This window comes from Vipera ursinii (assembly GCF_947247035.1).
Source record: "Vipera ursinii genome assembly, contig: SUPER_Z_unloc_2, whole genome shotgun sequence".
Lineage (NCBI taxonomy): Eukaryota > Metazoa > Chordata > Lepidosauria > Squamata > Viperidae > Vipera > Vipera ursinii.
In genome coordinates this window covers 370893-388392 of record NW_028148448.1, presented here as the reverse complement: position 1 = coordinate 388392, position 17500 = coordinate 370893, and the positions used below count along the sequence as shown (strand labels likewise).

The following is a 17500-nucleotide window of genomic DNA, read 5'->3' as shown; positions in this document are numbered from 1 at the left end:
TATCTATCTATCTATCTATCTATCTATCTATCTATCACCTGTCTCTCTGTCTGTCTCTCTATCTATCTAGCATATCCTTGTCCATAGCCCAGGGTGACCTTTTGGAGGCGATGGGCACCACCGACTTCTCTCGCCTCCCGTGCCTTAAAACGTTCCGCGGGGTCTGGTGAAAAGCCGCCCTCCTTCCTTCCTTTCGGCAACTCCACTCTCGGTCCTCCGCCCCCCCCCCCTCTCTTCCAGGGCGCCATCAACCTCCCCATGGAGGAAGACGTGGAAGACTTTTTGCTGAAGAGGCCCATTGTCTCCTCCGGCGGCAAGCGAGTGGTGGTCGTCTTCCACTGCGAGTTCTCCTCCGAGCGGGCCCCCCGCATGTAAGTGAAGCACCCCGAAGGCCATGCTCCTCTGCCTTGGCCCCCCCCCCCCGAGGCGATGGCCGAGCGGGCTTGTGGGCTGGTTGAGGCGAGGAAGCGGAAGAGGCTAGCTATCAGAATTGGGCCTCGGAGGGGGGGGGTTAATTCTATCCCGCTCCCTTTCCTCGTTTACTCCAATTTTACCCAAAGTCGTCGTCCTCGTCCTCCTCCTCCTCCTCCTCCTCCTCCTCCCTCTCCCTTCTTAACACTGATGACATTCCCTAGTTGGGTCACAAAATGTCTGCAAGGAAACCCCTCCAGCTGAGAGAGCATCAAGAACCTCATAGTCTTCCTCCTCCTCCTCCTCCTCCTCCCTCCCCCTCCTTCCCACATCCTTACAGCACTGATGATGTTACTTAGTTGGGTCACGAAATGTCTGCAAGGAAACCACGAAGTTCAGAGTCCTTCCTTCCTTCCTTCCCCCTCCTCCCTTCTTGCACTGATGATGTTCTTTAGTTGGGTCACGAAACGTCTGCAAGGAAACCACCCAGCTCAGAGAGCCCCAGGGACCCCACAGTCCTTCCTCCTCCTCCTCCTCCTCCTCCTCCTCCTCCTCCTCCTCCTCCTCCTCCTCCTCCTCCTCCTCCCTTCTAGCACTGATGAGGTTCCCTGGTTGGGTCCTGAAATGTCTGCAAGAAAACCACCCAGCTCAGGGAGCACCAGGGACCCCACAGTCCTTCCTTCCTTCCTTCCTTCCTTCCTTCCTTCCTTCCTTCCTTCCTTCCTTCCTTCCTTCCTTCCTTCCTTCCCTCCTCCTCCTCCTTCCTCCTTTCTAGCCCTGATGACGTTCCCTAGTTGGGTCCTGAAACGCCTGCAAGGAAACCACCCAGCTCAGAGTCCTTCCTTCCTTCCTTCCTTCCTTCCTTCCTTCCTTCCTTCCTTCCTTCCTTCCTTCCTTCCCTCCTCCTCCTCCTTCCTCCTTTCTAGCCCTGATGACGTTCCCTAGTTGGGTCCTGAAACGCCTGCAAGGAAACCACCCAGCTCAGAGTCCTTCCTTCCTTCCTTCCTTCTTTCCTTCCTTCCTTCTTTCCTTCCTTCCTTCCTTCCTTCCTTCCTTCCTTCCTTTCCTCCTCCTTCTCCTTCTCCTTCTCCTTCCTTCTAGCCCTGATGACCTTCCCTAGTTGGGTCCCGAAACGCCTGCAAGGAAACCCCCCAGCTCAGAGTCCTTCCTTCCTTCCTTCCTTCCTTCCTTCCTTCCTTCCTTCCTTCCTTCCTTCCTTCCTTCCTTCCTTCCTTCCTTCCTTCCTTCCTTCTTCTTCCCTTCTAGCACTGATGGCGTTCCCTAGTTTGCGAGTTTGCCCTCCGGGGACGGCGCAGTAGGGGAACGGAAGCCATGACCCGAATCGGGGGAGGGTCCTGCTATATAAGTCCTTCTCAACCTCCTCCCAGAGGGGAGGAGCAGAAACAGAGCGTCCAACGTGTGCGCGTCTGCATGTGTGTCTAACCACGCTTTTGAGCTCCAAGTGCTTGGGAGCGCTGGTAAGCAGCGTCCTGCGGTCCCCTTGGCTGTCTTCCGCCACCCCTCCCCCACCCACCACATGTGTTCGGTCTTTCAACGGCGAGGGGCCTGGTTTGATCTCCTCTTCCCTTTTCCTCTTCCTCCCCCGCGCGCAGGTGCCGATTTGTCAGGGAACGAGACCGGCTCGGCAACCAGTATCCCAGCCTGCACTACCCGGAGCTCTACATCCTGAAAGGGGGTTACAAGGACTTCTTTGTGAAATGCAAGGTAATACCTATCTATCTATCTATATCTATATCTATATCTGTATCTATCTATCTATCTATATCTATCTATCTATCTATCTATCTATCTATCTATCTCTTATCTGTCTATCTATCTTGTCTGTCTATATCTACCTATATCTGTCTGTCTGTCTATTATCTATCTATTATCTATCTATCTATCTATCTATCTATCTATCTATCTATCTATCTATCATCTATCTATCTATTATCTATCTATCTATCTATCTATTATCTATCTATCTATCTATCTATCTATCTATCATCTATCTATCTATCTATTATCTATCTATTATCTATCTATCTATTATCTATCTATCTATCTATCTATTATCTATCTATCTATCTATCTATTATCTATTTATCTATCTATCTATCTATCTATTATCTATCTATCTATCTATTATCTATCTATCTATCTATCTATCTATCTATCTATTATCTATCTATCTATATCTATCTATCTATCTATTATCTATCTATCTATATCTATTATCTATCTATCTATTATCTATCTATCTATATCTATCTATCTATCTATTATCTATCTATCTATCTATTATCTATCTATTATCTATCTATATCTATCTATCTATCTATAATCTATATATCTATATCTATCTATCTATCTATCTATCTATCTATCATCTGATTATCTGTTTGTCTATATCTATCTGTCTCTGTCTATATCTAAATTGTCTGTCTATATCTACCTATATCTGTCTGTCTGTCTGTCTATCTATCTATCTATATCTACCTATCTATCTATCTTGTCTGTCTGTTTATATCTACCTATATCTGTCTGTCTCTATCTATCTATATCTTCCTATCTATCTTGTCTGTCTCTGTCTATATCTACCTATATCTGTCTGTCTGTCTCTATATCTTCCTATCTATCTATCTTGTCTGTCCGTCTGTCTATATCTACCTATATCTGTCTGTCTGTCTGTCTCTATATCTACCTACCTATCTATCTTGTCTGTCTGTCTATATCTACCTATATCTGTCTGTCTGTCTCTATCTCTATCTTCCTATCTATCTATCTTGTCTGTCCGTCTGTCTATATCTACCTATATCTGTCTGTCTGTCTGTCTCTATATCTTCCTATCTATCTATCTTGTCTGTCCGTCTGTCTATATCTACCTATATCTGTCTGTCTGTCTCTATCTCTATCTTCCTATCTATCTATCTTGTCTGTCCGTCTGTCTATATCTACCTATATCTGTCTGTCTGTCTCTATCTCTATCTTCCTATCTATCTATCTTGTCTGTCCGTCTGTCTATATCTACCTATATCTGTCTGTCTGTCTGTCTCTATATCTTCCTATCTATCTATCTTGTCTGTCCGTCTGTCTATATCTACCTATATCTGTCTGTCTGTCTGTCTCTATATCTTCCTATCTATCTATCTTGTCTGTCCGTCTGTCTATATCTACCTATATCTGTCTGTCTGTCTCTATCTCTATCTTCCTATCTATCTATCTTGTCTGTCTGTCTGTCTATATCTACCTATATCTGTCTGTCTGTCTGTCTCTATATCTTCCTATCTATCTATCTTGTCTGTCCGTCTGTCTATATCTACCTATATCTGTCTGTCTGTCTCTATCTATATCTTCCTATCTATCTATCTTGTCTGTCTGTCTGTCTATATCTACCTATATCTGTCTGTCTGTCTGTCTCTATATCTTCCTATCTATCTATCTTGTCTGTCCGTCTGTCTATATCTACCTATATCTGTCTGTCTGTCTATTATCTATCTATCTATCTATCTATCTATCTATCTATCTATCTATCTATCTATCTATCTATTATCTATCTATTATCTGTCTATCTATTATCTATCTATCTATTATCTATATCTATCTATCTATCTATCTATCTCTATCTATCTATCTATCTATCTATAATCTATATATCTATATCTATCTATCTATCTATCTATCTATCATCTGATTATCTGTTTGTCTATATCTATCTGTCTCTGTCTATATCTAAATTGTCTGTCTATATCTACCTATATCTGTCTGTCTGTCTGTCTCTATCTATCTATATCTTCCTATCTATCTTGTCTGTCTCTGTCTATATCTACCTATATCTGTCTGTCTGTCTCTATATCTTCCTATCTATCTATCTTGTCTGTCTGTCTGTCTGTCTATATCTACCTATATCTGTCTGTCTGTCTCTATCTCTATCTTCCTATCTATCTATCTTGTCTGTCCGTCTGTCTATATCTACCTATATCTGTCTGTCTGTCTCTATATCTTCCTATCTATCTATCTTGTCTGTCCGTCTGTCTATATCTACCTATATCTGTCTGTCTGTCTGTCTCTATATCTACCTACCTATCTTGTCTGTCTGTCTATATCTACCTATATCTGTCTGTCTGTCTCTATCTCTATCTTCCTATCTATCTATCTTGTCTGTCTTTCTGTCTATATCTACCTATATCTGTCTGTCTGTCTGTCTCTATATCTTCCTATCTATCTATCTTGTCTGTCCGTCTGTCTATATCTACCTATATCTGTCTGTCTGTCTCTATCTATATCTTCCTATCTATCTATCTTGTCTGTCTGTCTGTCTATATCTACCTATATCTGTCTGTCTGTCTGTCTCTATATCTTCCTATCTATCTATCTTGTCTGTCCGTCTGTCTATATCTACCTATATCTGTCTGTCTGTCTCTATCTATATCTTCCTATCTATCTATCTTGTCTGTCTGTCTGTCTATATCTACCTATATCTGTCTGTCTGTCTGTCTATCTATCTATCTATATCTACCTATCTATCTATCTTGTCTGTCTGTTTATATCTACCTATATCTGTCTGTCTGTCTCTATCTATATCTTCCTATCATTCTATCTTGTCTGTCCGTCTGTCTATATCTACCTATATCTGTCTGTCTGTCTCTCTCTCTTATCTATATCTATCTATCTGTCTGTCTATCTGTCTATCTGTGTACCTATCTATCTTTTTTGTGTCTGTCTATCTTGTCTATCTGTCTATATATACATATCTATCTGTGTATATATGTATATATCTTATCTATCTATATACATCTATGTTTGTGTGTGTGTCTATACATACATATACATATAAACATACATACACATCTATATATATATATATTATCTATATTATGTATATGTATGTATATGTGTGTATATATATATGTGTGTGTTTGCGTGTGTGTGTGTGTGTACACACATACCCCTACCTATCTATCTATCTATACCTATGTATACCAGTGGAAGGCAAGAGGAGTCACTGGTCTGACTGGGCAAAAAGGGAGGGCCAGGTGAGCCTCTACGAATTCTGAATCACAGAACAGAATCACAGACTAGGAAGGGACTTCAGAGGTCATCTAGTCCAGCCCCCTGCTCAAGCAGGAGACGCCTCCTCTTCCTCCTCCTTGCCCTGATGACGTTCCCTAGTTGGGTCACGAGACGTCTGCAAGGAAACCCTCCCCAGCTCAGAGAGCACCATGGACCCCACAGTCCTTCCTCTTCCTCCTCCTCCTCCTCCTCCTCCCCCCTCGTATCTCTGATGAAGTACCCGCGATTTTCCCATCATGACCCCTCCTTTTCTCTCTCTCTCTCTCTCTCTCTTCACTTTCCAGCCCTACTGCGAGCCCCAGAGCTACCGCCCGATGCACCACAAGGACTTCAAGGACGACCTGCGCAGGTTTCGCACCCGGAGCCGAACCTGGGCGGGCGAGAAGAGCAAACGAGAGCACTACAGCCGCTTGAAGAAGCTTTGAGGAGGGGGGAGGGGGAGGGGGCCCGGCGCGTTCGGAAGGACACGTGGTGGTGGTGGTGGTGGTGGTGGTGGGGTGTCAGACCCCGAAGGAGAACGCCGACCCTGGCAGGTAGGACGGCTTAGCGTCCCAGAGCCTCGAACCCGGGACACCCTCGGCGTGTTTCGAGAAGACGGCTGGGAAACGGTGTGGCTTTGAAAGGAATTTTGAAAAGGGTGCTTATTTTTATTTTTATTTTTAAATCTCTTCACGTACGTGTGTGTATATATAGATATATAGATATATATATATATATTTTTAATATCGTCCGACGAAGCTAAACGGACTTTTGGCCGCTCCGTACAAGCCGAGTTCGGTTTTTCCCATAACTCGCCTCGGCCCACCGGTTGGTTTTCACTGCCCAAGAAGGGGGTCGAACGACACGAGAAGTCGGTTAGCTGCCATCGCAAACCGTGGTTTAAGCTCGGGAGGAATTCAGGATCCCAAGAAAGAAAAATAGGGGGGGGAAGGAAAAAAAAAAACAGCAGGAATTGAACGATTTTGACGGAACACCTTGGCATAAACCAACATCGCAGGCAGAAGCCGGATGCTGGCTTGAAAATCTTGCTTTGTTTCGTCCGGGGTGGGTGGGTGGGTAAAGGGGGGATTATGTGTCCACTTTTGTGTAACGCTAAACCCGAGTTTGGTGTAATTCCAAACCAGCGATTTGTCTAACGCTGAACCCGAGTTTTGCCTTAACGCTAAGCCCGAGTTTTGTCTAACGCTAAACCACCATTCAGACAAGCTCGAGCCGTGGTTAAGCTCCTAATGTAGACAAACTCGAGTTTGTCCCAAACTCCGGTTAATCCGAGCCTGGAAATCTTGCTTTTCTTCTCCCACCCCCACCCCGTGTGGGCATGTGTCCCATGTTTTGTGTTAACATTAAACCAGAGATTTCGGTTCTAACCGCCGTTCAGACAACCTCACGCTGTGGCTAAGCTAATTCAGCATCCACCTGGAAGTGAACTCTGGTTCGGCACAAACTCTGGTTTAAGCCAAACGGGATGCTAGCCTGGAAATCTTGGGTTTTAGATGTGTGTGTGGGTACGTCTCCACGTTTTTGTGTTAACTGCTGCTCTAACCGCAGTTCAGGCAAGCTCCAGCTGTGGCTAAACTCCCAATTCAGGATTCGTATGCGAGTTAATTCCGGTTTGCGTCAAACTCTGGTTAAGCCAAGCCCGGAAATCTTCCCCCCGCCCTTTTTTTTTGAGCGTGGTTACCCCGTTTTGTGCAACGCGAAACCAGAGGTTGCTACTCTTAACCGCGATTCGGACTACCTTCGCTCCTTCAGGATCCCCGTGCGCGGTAAACTCTGGTTTGTCACAAACTCTGGTTTAGCCCGGCTGGCTTGAGATTGCGGCACCTATCCAACCGAGATGCCTCTTCGGCGAGAAACCGACCTCAGCCTCTTTGATTCCAGAGAAAGCGCAAAGCCCAGGCCTTTCTGGGAGGTTTTAAACCACGGCTTAGCGTTACAACATGTAAACTGGGCACCCGTATCAGTATTAAAAATCTATTTTTTATTTTAAATTTTTTTTATTTACAGCTAGCCGGTGTGGGTGGAGTAATTTTTTTTTTTTGCAGGAGGGGTATTATTGTGTAAGCTTCCGTGTTGTCGCCTTTCGCATTCGATGTCTGCGTCAAGACTCGGAAAAGTGTGTGTGTGTGTGGGGGGGGGGGGGGCGGGGGTTTGCGGGGGAAAATTGCTACCTCGGTTTATTTCAAACCAGCAATCCTGGTTTGTTCTCCGGATGCCGGAGCTCCAGCTGACCCAGGTGGAATTGGCAAGGAAGCTTGCTTGCTTGCGTCTTGTAAAAAAATAAGGGGGGTGGGCCGCGGGCCGACTTCCTAGCGCGGGCGAGGGAAGGCGTATGGTTTGCGTAGTCCTCGCAGTTGGCTCGGGCTCGCCTCGGACCGTCTGGGCGGCGCCGATCTGCCGATCCAGGGAAAAATAATGTGCTTTTTTAAAGGTCTTGTGAATAAGTCTTCGGAGAGGGGGAGGGCGGGAAGGGTCCGAAAAGATGGCTTCTTTTGTGCAAATAAATTGCCCGTGGTTTCAAAGCTGGCTGGTGTGTGATTATTATTTTTTTTACTCCGTTCCATTCCCTATTCTGTTTTGTTGTTCTGTTCCGTTCTGTTCTGTTCTTCCATTCCATATTTTCTAGTCTAGCCTATTTCTATTCTAGTCTCTATTCTAGTCTATTATTCTGTTCTGTTCTTCCATATTTTCTAGTCTAATCTATTTCTATTCTATTCTCTGTTCTGTTCTGTTCTTCCATTCCATATTTTCTAGTCTAGTCTATTTCTATTCTGTTCTCTGTTCTGTTCTGTTTTTTCATTCCATATTTTCTAGTCTAGTCTATTTCTATTCTCTTATTCTGTTCTGTTCTTCCATATTTTCTAGTCTAATCTATTTCTATTCTATTCTGTTCTCTGTTCTGTTCTGTTCTTCCATTCCATATTTTCTAATCTAGTCTATTTCTATTCTCTGTTCTGTTCTGTTCTTCCATATTTTCTAGTCTAGTCTATTTCTATTCTATTCTCTGTTCTGTTCTGTTTTTCCAGTCCATATTTTCTAGTCTAGTCTATATTCTATTCTCTGTTCTGTTATTCCATTCCATATTTTCTAGTCTAGTCTATTTCTGTTCTGTTCTCTGTTCTGTTCTTTCATTCCGTATCTGTTCTTCCATTCCATATTTTCTAATCTAGTCTATTTCTATTCTCTGTTCTGTTCTGTTCTTCCATATTTTCTAGTCTAGTCTATTTCTATTCTATTCTCTGTTCTGTTCTGTTTTTCCATTCCATATTTTCTAGTCTAGTCTATATTCTATTCTCTGTTCTGTTATTCCATTCCATATTTTCTAGTCTAGTCTATTTCTGTTCTGTTCTTTCACTCCGTATCTTCTAGTCTAGTCTATTTCTATTCTGTTCTCTGTTCTGTTCTTCCATATTTTCTAGTCTAATCTATTTCTATTCTCTTCTCTGTTCTGTTCTGTTTTTCCATTCCATATTTTCTAGCCTAGTCTATTTCTATTCTGTTCTCAGTTCTGTTCTGTTTTTTCATTCCATATTTTCTAGTCTAGTCTATTTCTATTCTGTTCTCAGTTCTGTTCTGTTTCTTCATTCCATATTTTCTAGTCTAGTCTATATTCTATTCTCTGTTCTGTTCTTCCATTCCATATTTTCTAGTCTATTTCTATTCTGTTCTCTGTTCTGTTCTTCCATTCCATATTTTCTAGTCTAATCTATATTTTATTCTCTGTTCTGTTATTCCACTCCATATTTTCTAGTCTAGTCTGTTCTCTGTTCTGTTCTTTCATTCCATATCTTTTCGTCTAGTCTATTTCTATTCTCTGTTCAGTTCTTCCATTCCATATTTTCTAGTCTAATCTATATTCTCTGTTCTGTTATTCCATTCCATATCTTCTAGTCTCGTCTATTTCTATTCTGTTCTCTGTTCTGTTCTTCCATTCCATATTTTCTAGTCTAGTCTATTTCTATTCTGTTCTCTGTTCTGTTATTCCATTCCATATTTTCTAGTCTAGTCTATTTCTATTCTGTTCTCTGTTCTGTTCTTCCATTCCATATTTTCTAGTCTAGTTTATTTCTATTCTGTTCTCTGTTCTGTTCTATTCTTCCATTCCATATTTTCTAGTCTAGTTATTTCTGTTCTGTTCTCTGTTCTGTTCTGTTTTTTCATTCCATATTTTCTAGCCTAGTCTATTTCTATTCTGTTCTCAGTTCTGTTCTGTTTTTTCATTCCATATTTTCTAGTCTAGTCTATTTCTATTCTGTTCTCAGTTCTGTTCTGTTTCTTCATTCCATATTTTCTAGTCTAGTCTATATTCTATTCTCTGTTCTGTTCTTCCATTCCATATTTTCTAGTCTATTTCTATTCTGTTCTCTGTTCTGTTCTTCCATTCCATATTTTCTAGTCTAATCTATATTTTATTCTCTGTTCTGTTATTCCACTCCATATTTTCTAGTCTAGTCTGTTCTCTGTTCTGTTCTTTCATTCCATATCTTTTCGTCTAGTCTATTTCTATTCTCTGTTCAGTTCTTCCATTCCATATTTTCTAGTCTAATCTATATTCTCTGTTCTGTTATTCCATTCCATATCTTCTAGTCTCGTCTATTTCTATTCTGTTCTCTGTTCTGTTCTTCCATTCCATATTTTCTAGTCTAGTCTATTTCTATTCTGTTCTCTGTTCTGTTATTCCATTCCATATTTTCTAGTCTAGTCTATTTCTATTCTGTTCTCTGTTCTGTTCTTCCATTCCATATTTTCTAGTCTAGTTTATTTCTATTCTGTTCTCTGTTCTGTTCTATTCTTCCATTCCATATTTTCTAGTCTAGTTATTTCTGTTCTGTTCTCTGTTCTGTTCTTTCATTCCATATCTTCTAGTCTATTTCTATTCTCTGTTCTGTTATGTTCTTCCATTCCATATTTTCTAGTCTAATCTATATTCTGGTATTCCATTCCATATCTTCTAGTCTAGTCTATTTCTATTCTCTTCTCTGTTCTGTTCTGTTCTTCCATTCCATATTTTCTAGCCTAGTCTATTTCTGTTCTGTGTTCTGTTCTGTTTTTTCATTCCATATTTTCTAGTCTAGTCTATTTCTATTCTCTTATTCTGTTCTGTTCTTCCATATTTTCTAGTCTAATCTATTTCTATTCTATTTTCTGTTCTGTTCTTCCATTTATTTAGAAGACGAGAGAAAAAAAAACTAGAATGGAATAGGACAGAATAGAAAAAAAACCATACAGAACTGAACAGAATAGGGGGGGAAAAACAATAGAATACAGGAAAAAAAAAGAAAACGGAACCGGTGAAAAAAAATGGAACTGAACAGAGAACAGAACAGAATAGAGAATAGGACCGAATAGAAACAGCGGAAGAGACCTCAAGAGGTCATCCAGCCCAACCCCCCCTATATTGGTATATAGCAGACCTTCTATATACCAATCGCCTATCTTTTTCTGAATCTGCTGGATTTAGCAGCCTGCTAAGGAGATGATGCCAGGATCCTCCTAAGCTAGGATGGGCCGGGATCAATTCCAAAGCCGACAGCCTAAAAAAAAGTAGCCGGGAGTTTCCCGTCGAAGGCATCTCGGAGTTGTTCACAAGCCTGGTTTCCGAAATTACAACGACCCGCAAAGATGGCTTCCTCCTAAACCTCCCCTCCCTGAGACCTTTTTTAAGTCCTCCTTAAGACCCGGATAAGGACGGGGTGGGTCGCTAGATAACGGCCCCCCAAAACAACAAAGGGCTTTGTAGTACTTCGAAAACGGGCCCGCAAGGAGGAAGCTAAGCCAAGCCCAGATCTTTCCTAGGTTTTCAGAAGCTCAAACCAGAGTTAATCCAACTTGGGTAATTTAAGACAGCTGGCCTGATTTAAGACCGGGGGGGGGGGGTATCTTCCACTCCCAGAATCCCCCAGATGGCCTGCTTTTAAGTGGGGTGAATTCCAATTCCTAGTATTGCCCAGTCGCCATGCTTTTTAAGAGGGGTGGCCTTCCGATCCCAGAATCCCCCAGCTGACATGTTTTAAGAGGAGAGGACTTCCACTCCCAGAATCCCCCCCAGGTGGCCTGCTTTAAGAGGGGTGGGCTTCAACTCCCAGAATCCCCCAGTCGCCATGTTTTAAGAGGGGTGGGCTTCCGCTCTCAAAATCCCCCAGCCAGGATGCTTTAAGGGGGTGGATTCCAACTCCCAGAATCCCCCAGCCGGCATGTTTTAACAGGACAACTCCCAGAATACACCAGCTGGCCTGCTTTAAGAAGGGAGGATTTCAACTCCCAGAATCCCCCAGCCGTCATCCTTTAAGAGGGGGAGACTTCTGCTCCCAGAATCCCCCAGATGACATGCTTTAAGAGGGGTTGGACTTCAACTCCCAGAATCCCCCAGTCGCCATGTTTTAAGAGGGGAGGGCTTCAACTCCCAGAATCCCCCAGTCGCCATGTTTTAAGAGGGGTGGGCTTCCGCTCTCAAAATCCCCCAGCCAGGATGCTTTAAGGGGGTGGATTCCAACTCCCAGAATCCCCCAGCTGGCATGATTTAACAGGCGGACAACTCCCAGAATCCCCTAGCTGACATGCTTTAAGAGGGGTGGTCTTCAACTCCCAGAATCCCCCAGTCACCATGCTTTAAGAGGGAGGGCTTCAACTCCCAGAATCCCCCAGTCGCCATGTTTTAAGAGGGGTGGGCTTCCGCTCCCAAAATCCCCCAGCCAGGATGCTTTAAGGGGGTGGATTCCAACTCCCAGAATCCCCCAGCCGGCATGATTTAACAGGAGGACAACTCCCAGAATCCCCTAGCTGACATGCTTTAAGAGGGGTGGTCTTCAACTCCCAGAATCCCCCAGTCACCATGCTTTAAGAGGGAGGGCTTCAACTCCCAGAATCCCCCAGTCGCCATGTTTTAAGAGGGGTGGGCTTCCGCTCCCAAAATCCCCCAGCCAGGATGCTTTAAGGGGGTGGATTCCAACTCCCAGAATCCCCCAGCCGGCATGATTTAACAGGAGGACAACTCCCAGAATACACCAGCTGGCCTGCTTTAAGAAGGGAGGACTTCAACTCCCAGAATCCCCCAGCCGGCATCCTTTAAGAGGGGGAGACCTCCGCTCCCTGAATCCCCCAGTCGGCCTGCTTTAAGGACTTCAACTCCCAGAATCCCCCAGCCGGCATCCTTTAAGAGGGGGAGACTTCCGCTCCCAGAATCCCCCAGTCGGCCTGCTTTAAGAGGGGGAGACTTCCGCTCCCAGAATCCCCCAGCCGGCCTGCTTTAAGAAGCGAGGACTTCCACTCCCAGAATCCCCCAGTCGGCCTGCTTTAAGAAGCGAGGACTTCCGCTCCCAGAATCCCCCATCTGGCTTGCTTTAAGAGGGGGGGCGGGGTCTTCTGCTCCCAGAATCCCCTAACTGGCATGTTTTAAGTTTTTTTTTTTTGTTTTGTGGGGGATTCTGGGAGCGGAAGTCCCCTTGCCTTCAAAAGTTGCCCACGCTTTCCGACCTGTTGGTTGGTTGGTTTCCTATTAACTAGGAAGCTGTGTGGGCGGGCGGGAGGACTACATAACCTGTTTTTCTCGCCGTTGGAGCAACATGGATTTACGTCCTTGATTCCTTTCCCTTTTATTTCTTGCTCCCTTCACCCCCTCCGTTCCTCCTCCGGCTTTACTCCCAAAGCTACTCCGGGTTTACTCCAGATTCTCCTCCAGTTGGCCAATCCAGAGGATCCGGTTCCTCTTTCGGAGTGGGAGACGAGAGAAATGGGGACCCCCAAATAGGGGGTGGGATCCACCAGATTTCGACCCCGTCCCGCCCCCGCCTTGGGACCGATTCCTAAACGGATCCCGGAGACAGGATTCCCCCTGATGCAAACTTGGCACGGCCTTCGCCTGCCCACAGAGAGCTGAGTCACGGTATCGAGTTCGGGAAGCGCCAGCTGCTAAAGCCAGCCGGATCTGGCAGCGGAGAGGAATCTTGCTGCCGGGCAGGGATCCAAAAGGCTCTTGCTAACCGTCCACAGGCCCCGGGGGAGAGAAGGCCCTTGGAGCATCCCGGTTGGGGGATTCTGGGAGCTGAAGTCCTCCCCTCTTAAAACAGGCCGGCTGGGGAATTCTGGGAGTGGAAGTCCTCCCTCTTAAAGCAGGCCGGCTGGGGGATTCTGGGAGTGGAAGTCGTCACCTCTTAAAGCATGCCGGCTGGGGGATTTTGAGAGCTGAAGTCCTACCTTCTTAAAGCAGGCCGGCTGGGGCATTCTGGGAGTGGAAGTCCTCCCCTCTTAAAGCATCCTGGCTGGGGGATTCTGGGAGTGGAAGTCCTCCCCTCTTAAAACAGGCCAGCTGGAGAATTCTGGGAGTTGAAGTCCTCCCTCTTAAAGCATCCTAGTTGGGGAATTCTGGGAGTGGAAGTCCTCTCCTCTTAAAGCAGGCTGTCTGTGGGATTCTGGGAGTGGAAGTCCTCCCCTCTTAAAGCAGGATGGCTGGGGCATTCTGGGAGTTGAAGTCCTCCCTCTTAAAGCATGGCTGGTTGGGGGATTCTGGGAGTGGAAGTCGTCACCTCTTAAAGCATGCCGGCTGGGGCATTCTGGGAGTTGAAGTCCTCCCTCTTAAAGCATCCTGGTTGGGGGATTCTGGGAGTGGAAGTCCTCCCCTCTTAAAGCATCCTGGCTGGGGGATTCTGGGAGTGGAAGTCCTCCCCTCTTAAAACAGGCCAGCTGGAGAATTCTGGGAGTTGAAGTCCTCCCTCTTAAAGCATCCTAGTTGGGGAATTCTGGGAGTGGAAGTCCTCTCCTCTTAAAGCAGGCTGTCTGTGGGATTCTGGGAGTGGAAGTCCTCCCCTCTTAAAGCAGGGTGGCTGGGGCATTCTGGGAGTTGAAGTCCTCCCTCTTAAAGCATGGCTGGTTGGGGGATTCTGGGAGTGGAAGTCCTCCCCTCTTAAAGCAGGCCGGCTGGGGCGTTCTGGGAGTTGAATTCCTCCCTCTTAAAGCATCCTGGTTGGGGGATTCTGGGAGTGGAAGTCCACAAGTCATAAAAGGGCCAAGTTTGAAGACCCCTGCTTTAAAACAATCCAACTGGAGAATTCTGGGAGCTGAAGTCCTACCTTCTTAAAGCACGCCGGCTGGGGGATTCTGGGAGTGGAAGTCATTACCTCTTAAAGCATGTCGGCTGGGGGATTCTGGGAGCTGAAGTCCTACCTTCTTAAAGCACGCCGGCTGGGGCATTCTGGGAGTGGAAGTCCTCCCCTCTTAAAACATTGCAGCTGGGGGATTTTGGGAGTAGAATTCCCTCCCCCTCTTAACACAGGCTGGCTGGGGGATTCTGGGAGTGGAAGTCCAGCTGTCTAGAAGTTGCGGAGGTGGAGAAACCACAAGCCCGGAAACCGCTTGTGGTTTTGTGTGCAACGGAGCAGTGCCGACACATTGCTGCTACCTGGTGTGTCTTTCTCAGGCGACGAAGCGGAACAGCGTGAAAGGGAGGACAAATCCCGAAAATCCCCAGGGAAAAGCCAGCCAAGGTGCCGCCCGGTTTGTTTTTTGTTTCATTTAGGAACAAAAGCCACAAGGCCGCCGCCTGCCTGCTGGGTGACTCTGGAAAAGCCGGGTTGGAAGGGACCCGGGAGGTCATCTAGTCCAGCCCCCCTGCTCGAGCCATACAGAATCATGGAAAAGCAGAGTTGGAACGGACCCAGGAGGTCATCTAGTCCAGCCCCCCTGCTCGAGCCAGAGAGCCTTACAGTATCAAGGAAAAGCAGGGTTGGAAGGGGCCCGGGAGGTCATCCAGTCCAACCCCCTGCTCAAGCAGGAGACCCTGACAGAATCATAGAATAACAGAGTTGGAAGGGACCTTTGAGGTCATCTAGTCCAGCCCCCCTGCTCGAGCCAGAGAGCCTTACAGTATCAAGGAAAAGCAGGGTTGGAAGGGGCCCGGGAGGTCATCTAGTCCAACCCCCTGCTTGAGCCGGAGAGCCTTACAGAATCATGGAAAAGCCGGGTTGGAAGGGTCCCGGGAGGTCATCTAGTCCAACCCCCTGCTTGAGCCGGAGAGCCTTACAGAATCATGGAAAAGCCGAGTTGGAAGGGACCTTTGAGGTCATCTAGTCCAGCCCCCCTGCTCGAGCCGGAGAGCCTTACAGAATCATGGAAAAGCCGGGTTGGAAGGTCCCAGGAGGTCATCTAGTCCAGCCCCCCTGCTCGAGCCATACAGAATCATGGAAAAGCCGGGTTGGAAGGGACCCGGGAGGTCATCTAGTCCAGCCCCCCTGCTCGAGCCAGAGAGCCTTACAGTATCAAGGAAAAGCAGGGTTGGAAGGGGCCCGGGAGGTCATCCAGTCTAACCCCCTGCTCAAGCAGGAGACCCTGACAGAATCATAGAATAACAGAGTTGGAAGGGACCTTTGAGGTCATTTAGTCCAGCCCCCCTGCTCGAGCCTGAGAGCCTTACAGAATCATGGAAAAGCCGGGTTGGAAGGGACCCGGGAGGTCATCTAGTCCACCCCTCTGCTCAAGCAGGAGACCCTGACAGAATCATAGAATTACAGAGTTGGAAGGGACCTCGGAGGTCATCTAGTCCGACCCCCTGCTGAAGCAGGAGACCCTGACAGAATCATAGAATGACAGAGTTGGAAGGGACCTGGGAGGTCATCTATTCCCTTTTGCAAAAATGTGGGTGGGACGGAGGGAGGGAGGGAGGGAGGAAGAGAGAGAGCGTGAGAAAGAGAGACATGGAAAGAAAAAAGAGAGAGAGAAAGAGGGAGAAAGGAAGAAAAAGACAAACGACAGAAAGAGAAAGAAAGAGAAAGTAAAGAGGAAATAGAAAGATAAGGAAAGGAGACAGAAAGAGATAGAAAGAGAAAAAGAAAGTGACAAAGTGAAAGAAGTAAAAGAGAGAGAGAGAGAAAAAGGGAGAGAGAGAAAGAGAGAGAGAGAGAGAAAAAGAGAGAGAGAAACGGGGACAGTAAGACAGAAAGAGAAAGGAACTAAAAAAGAGAAATAGCGAGAAAGATAAGGAATGAAAAAGAGACACAGAAAGAAGGAAGACAGAAAGAAAAAATAGAGACAGAGAGAAAAAAAATATCGATCGGAAAACAGAAAATGTAAGAGAAAGAAAAAAGAGAAAAAGAGAAAGAGAGAGAGGAAGAGAGAGAAAGACGGGAAAGAGAGAGAAAGAGAAAGAGAGAGACAAAGACAGGAAAGAAAAAGAAAGAAAGAAAGAGAAAGGAAAAAAAGATAAATAGAGAAAGACAGAACTAAAGAAAGAGAGAGAGAGAAAGAGAAAGAAAGAAAGAAAAAGAAAGAATGAAAAAGGCAGAGAAAGAGGACGGAAGAAAAAGAGAGAGAGAAAGACAGAGAGAGAGAGAGAGAGAGAGAGAAAGAAATGAAAAGGGGAAAGAAAAGAGAAAGAGAAAGAGACAAAAGACCGAAAGAGAGAAAGACAAGAGAAGAGAAAAGAAAGGAAAAAAAGAGAAAGAGAAATAAAGAGACAGACAGGAAAGGAAGAAAAAGAAAAGAGAGAGAAAATAAAAAGAGAGAGAAAGAGAAAGAATGAAGGAAAAAGAGAGAAAGAGACAGACCGAGACAAAAAAAAAGAAAGAAAAAGGGGAAAAGAAAAGGAAAAGAGAGAGAGAAAGAGAGAAAAGTCCGAAAGAGAGAAAGAAAGGAGAAGAGAAAGGCAAGGAAAAAAGACAGAAAGAGACAGACAGGAAAGAAAGAAAGAGAGAGAGAGAGAGAGAGAGAGAGAGACTGAGAGAAAAAAAGAAAGAAAAAGGGGAAAAGAAAAGGAAAAGAGAGAGAGAAAGAGAGAAAAGTCCGAAAGAGAGAAAGAAAAGAGAAGAGAAAGGCAAGGAAAAAAGACAGAAAGAGACAGACAGGAAAGAAAGAAAGAGAGAGAGAGAGAGAGAGAGAAAGGGGCGTGTCTCGCCTGGGCCTCGGCCCCGCCCCTTCAGCCTCTCCAGCTCTTTGCCCCTCCCACCCCCTCCCTCCCCCTCCCCGCGCACGCGCGCTCGCCTCCCGCCAGCCTCGCTCGCGCCCTCTCTTTTGGCGCCGCGCGGCCTTC

At 45.6% G+C, this 17500-nt stretch overlaps 2 protein-coding genes across 2 annotated transcripts in view; one reads left to right on the top strand and one right to left on the bottom strand.

Annotated features, from left to right (window-relative positions):
• Positions 1-7936, top strand: part of LOC310650508 (M-phase inducer phosphatase 1-like) — a gene marked incomplete at its 5' end in the record, with an annotated part of 20633 nt that extends 12697 nt beyond the window's left edge. Inside the window, 3 exons of the mRNA XM_083380068.1 lie at positions 241-371; positions 2025-2136; positions 5769-7936. Of these exons, the coding sequence (XP_083236194.1) occupies positions 241-371; positions 2025-2136; positions 5769-5909 (384 nt within the window). The remainder of the gene's footprint in view (positions 1-240; positions 372-2024; positions 2137-5768) is intronic.
• A 7518-nt stretch (positions 7937-15454) lies between these two features.
• LOC310650507 (uncharacterized protein) overlaps positions 15455-17500 on the bottom strand; it is a gene marked incomplete at its 5' end in the record, with an annotated part of 11905 nt that continues 9859 nt past the window's right edge. Inside the window, 2 exons of the mRNA XM_083380067.1 lie at positions 15455-15494; positions 16042-17500. The exon at positions 16042-17500 is cut by the window's right edge and continues 164 nt beyond it. Of these exons, the coding sequence (XP_083236193.1) occupies positions 16087-17500 (1414 nt within the window). The 3' untranslated portion in view covers positions 15455-15494; positions 16042-16086. The remainder of the gene's footprint in view (positions 15495-16041) is intronic.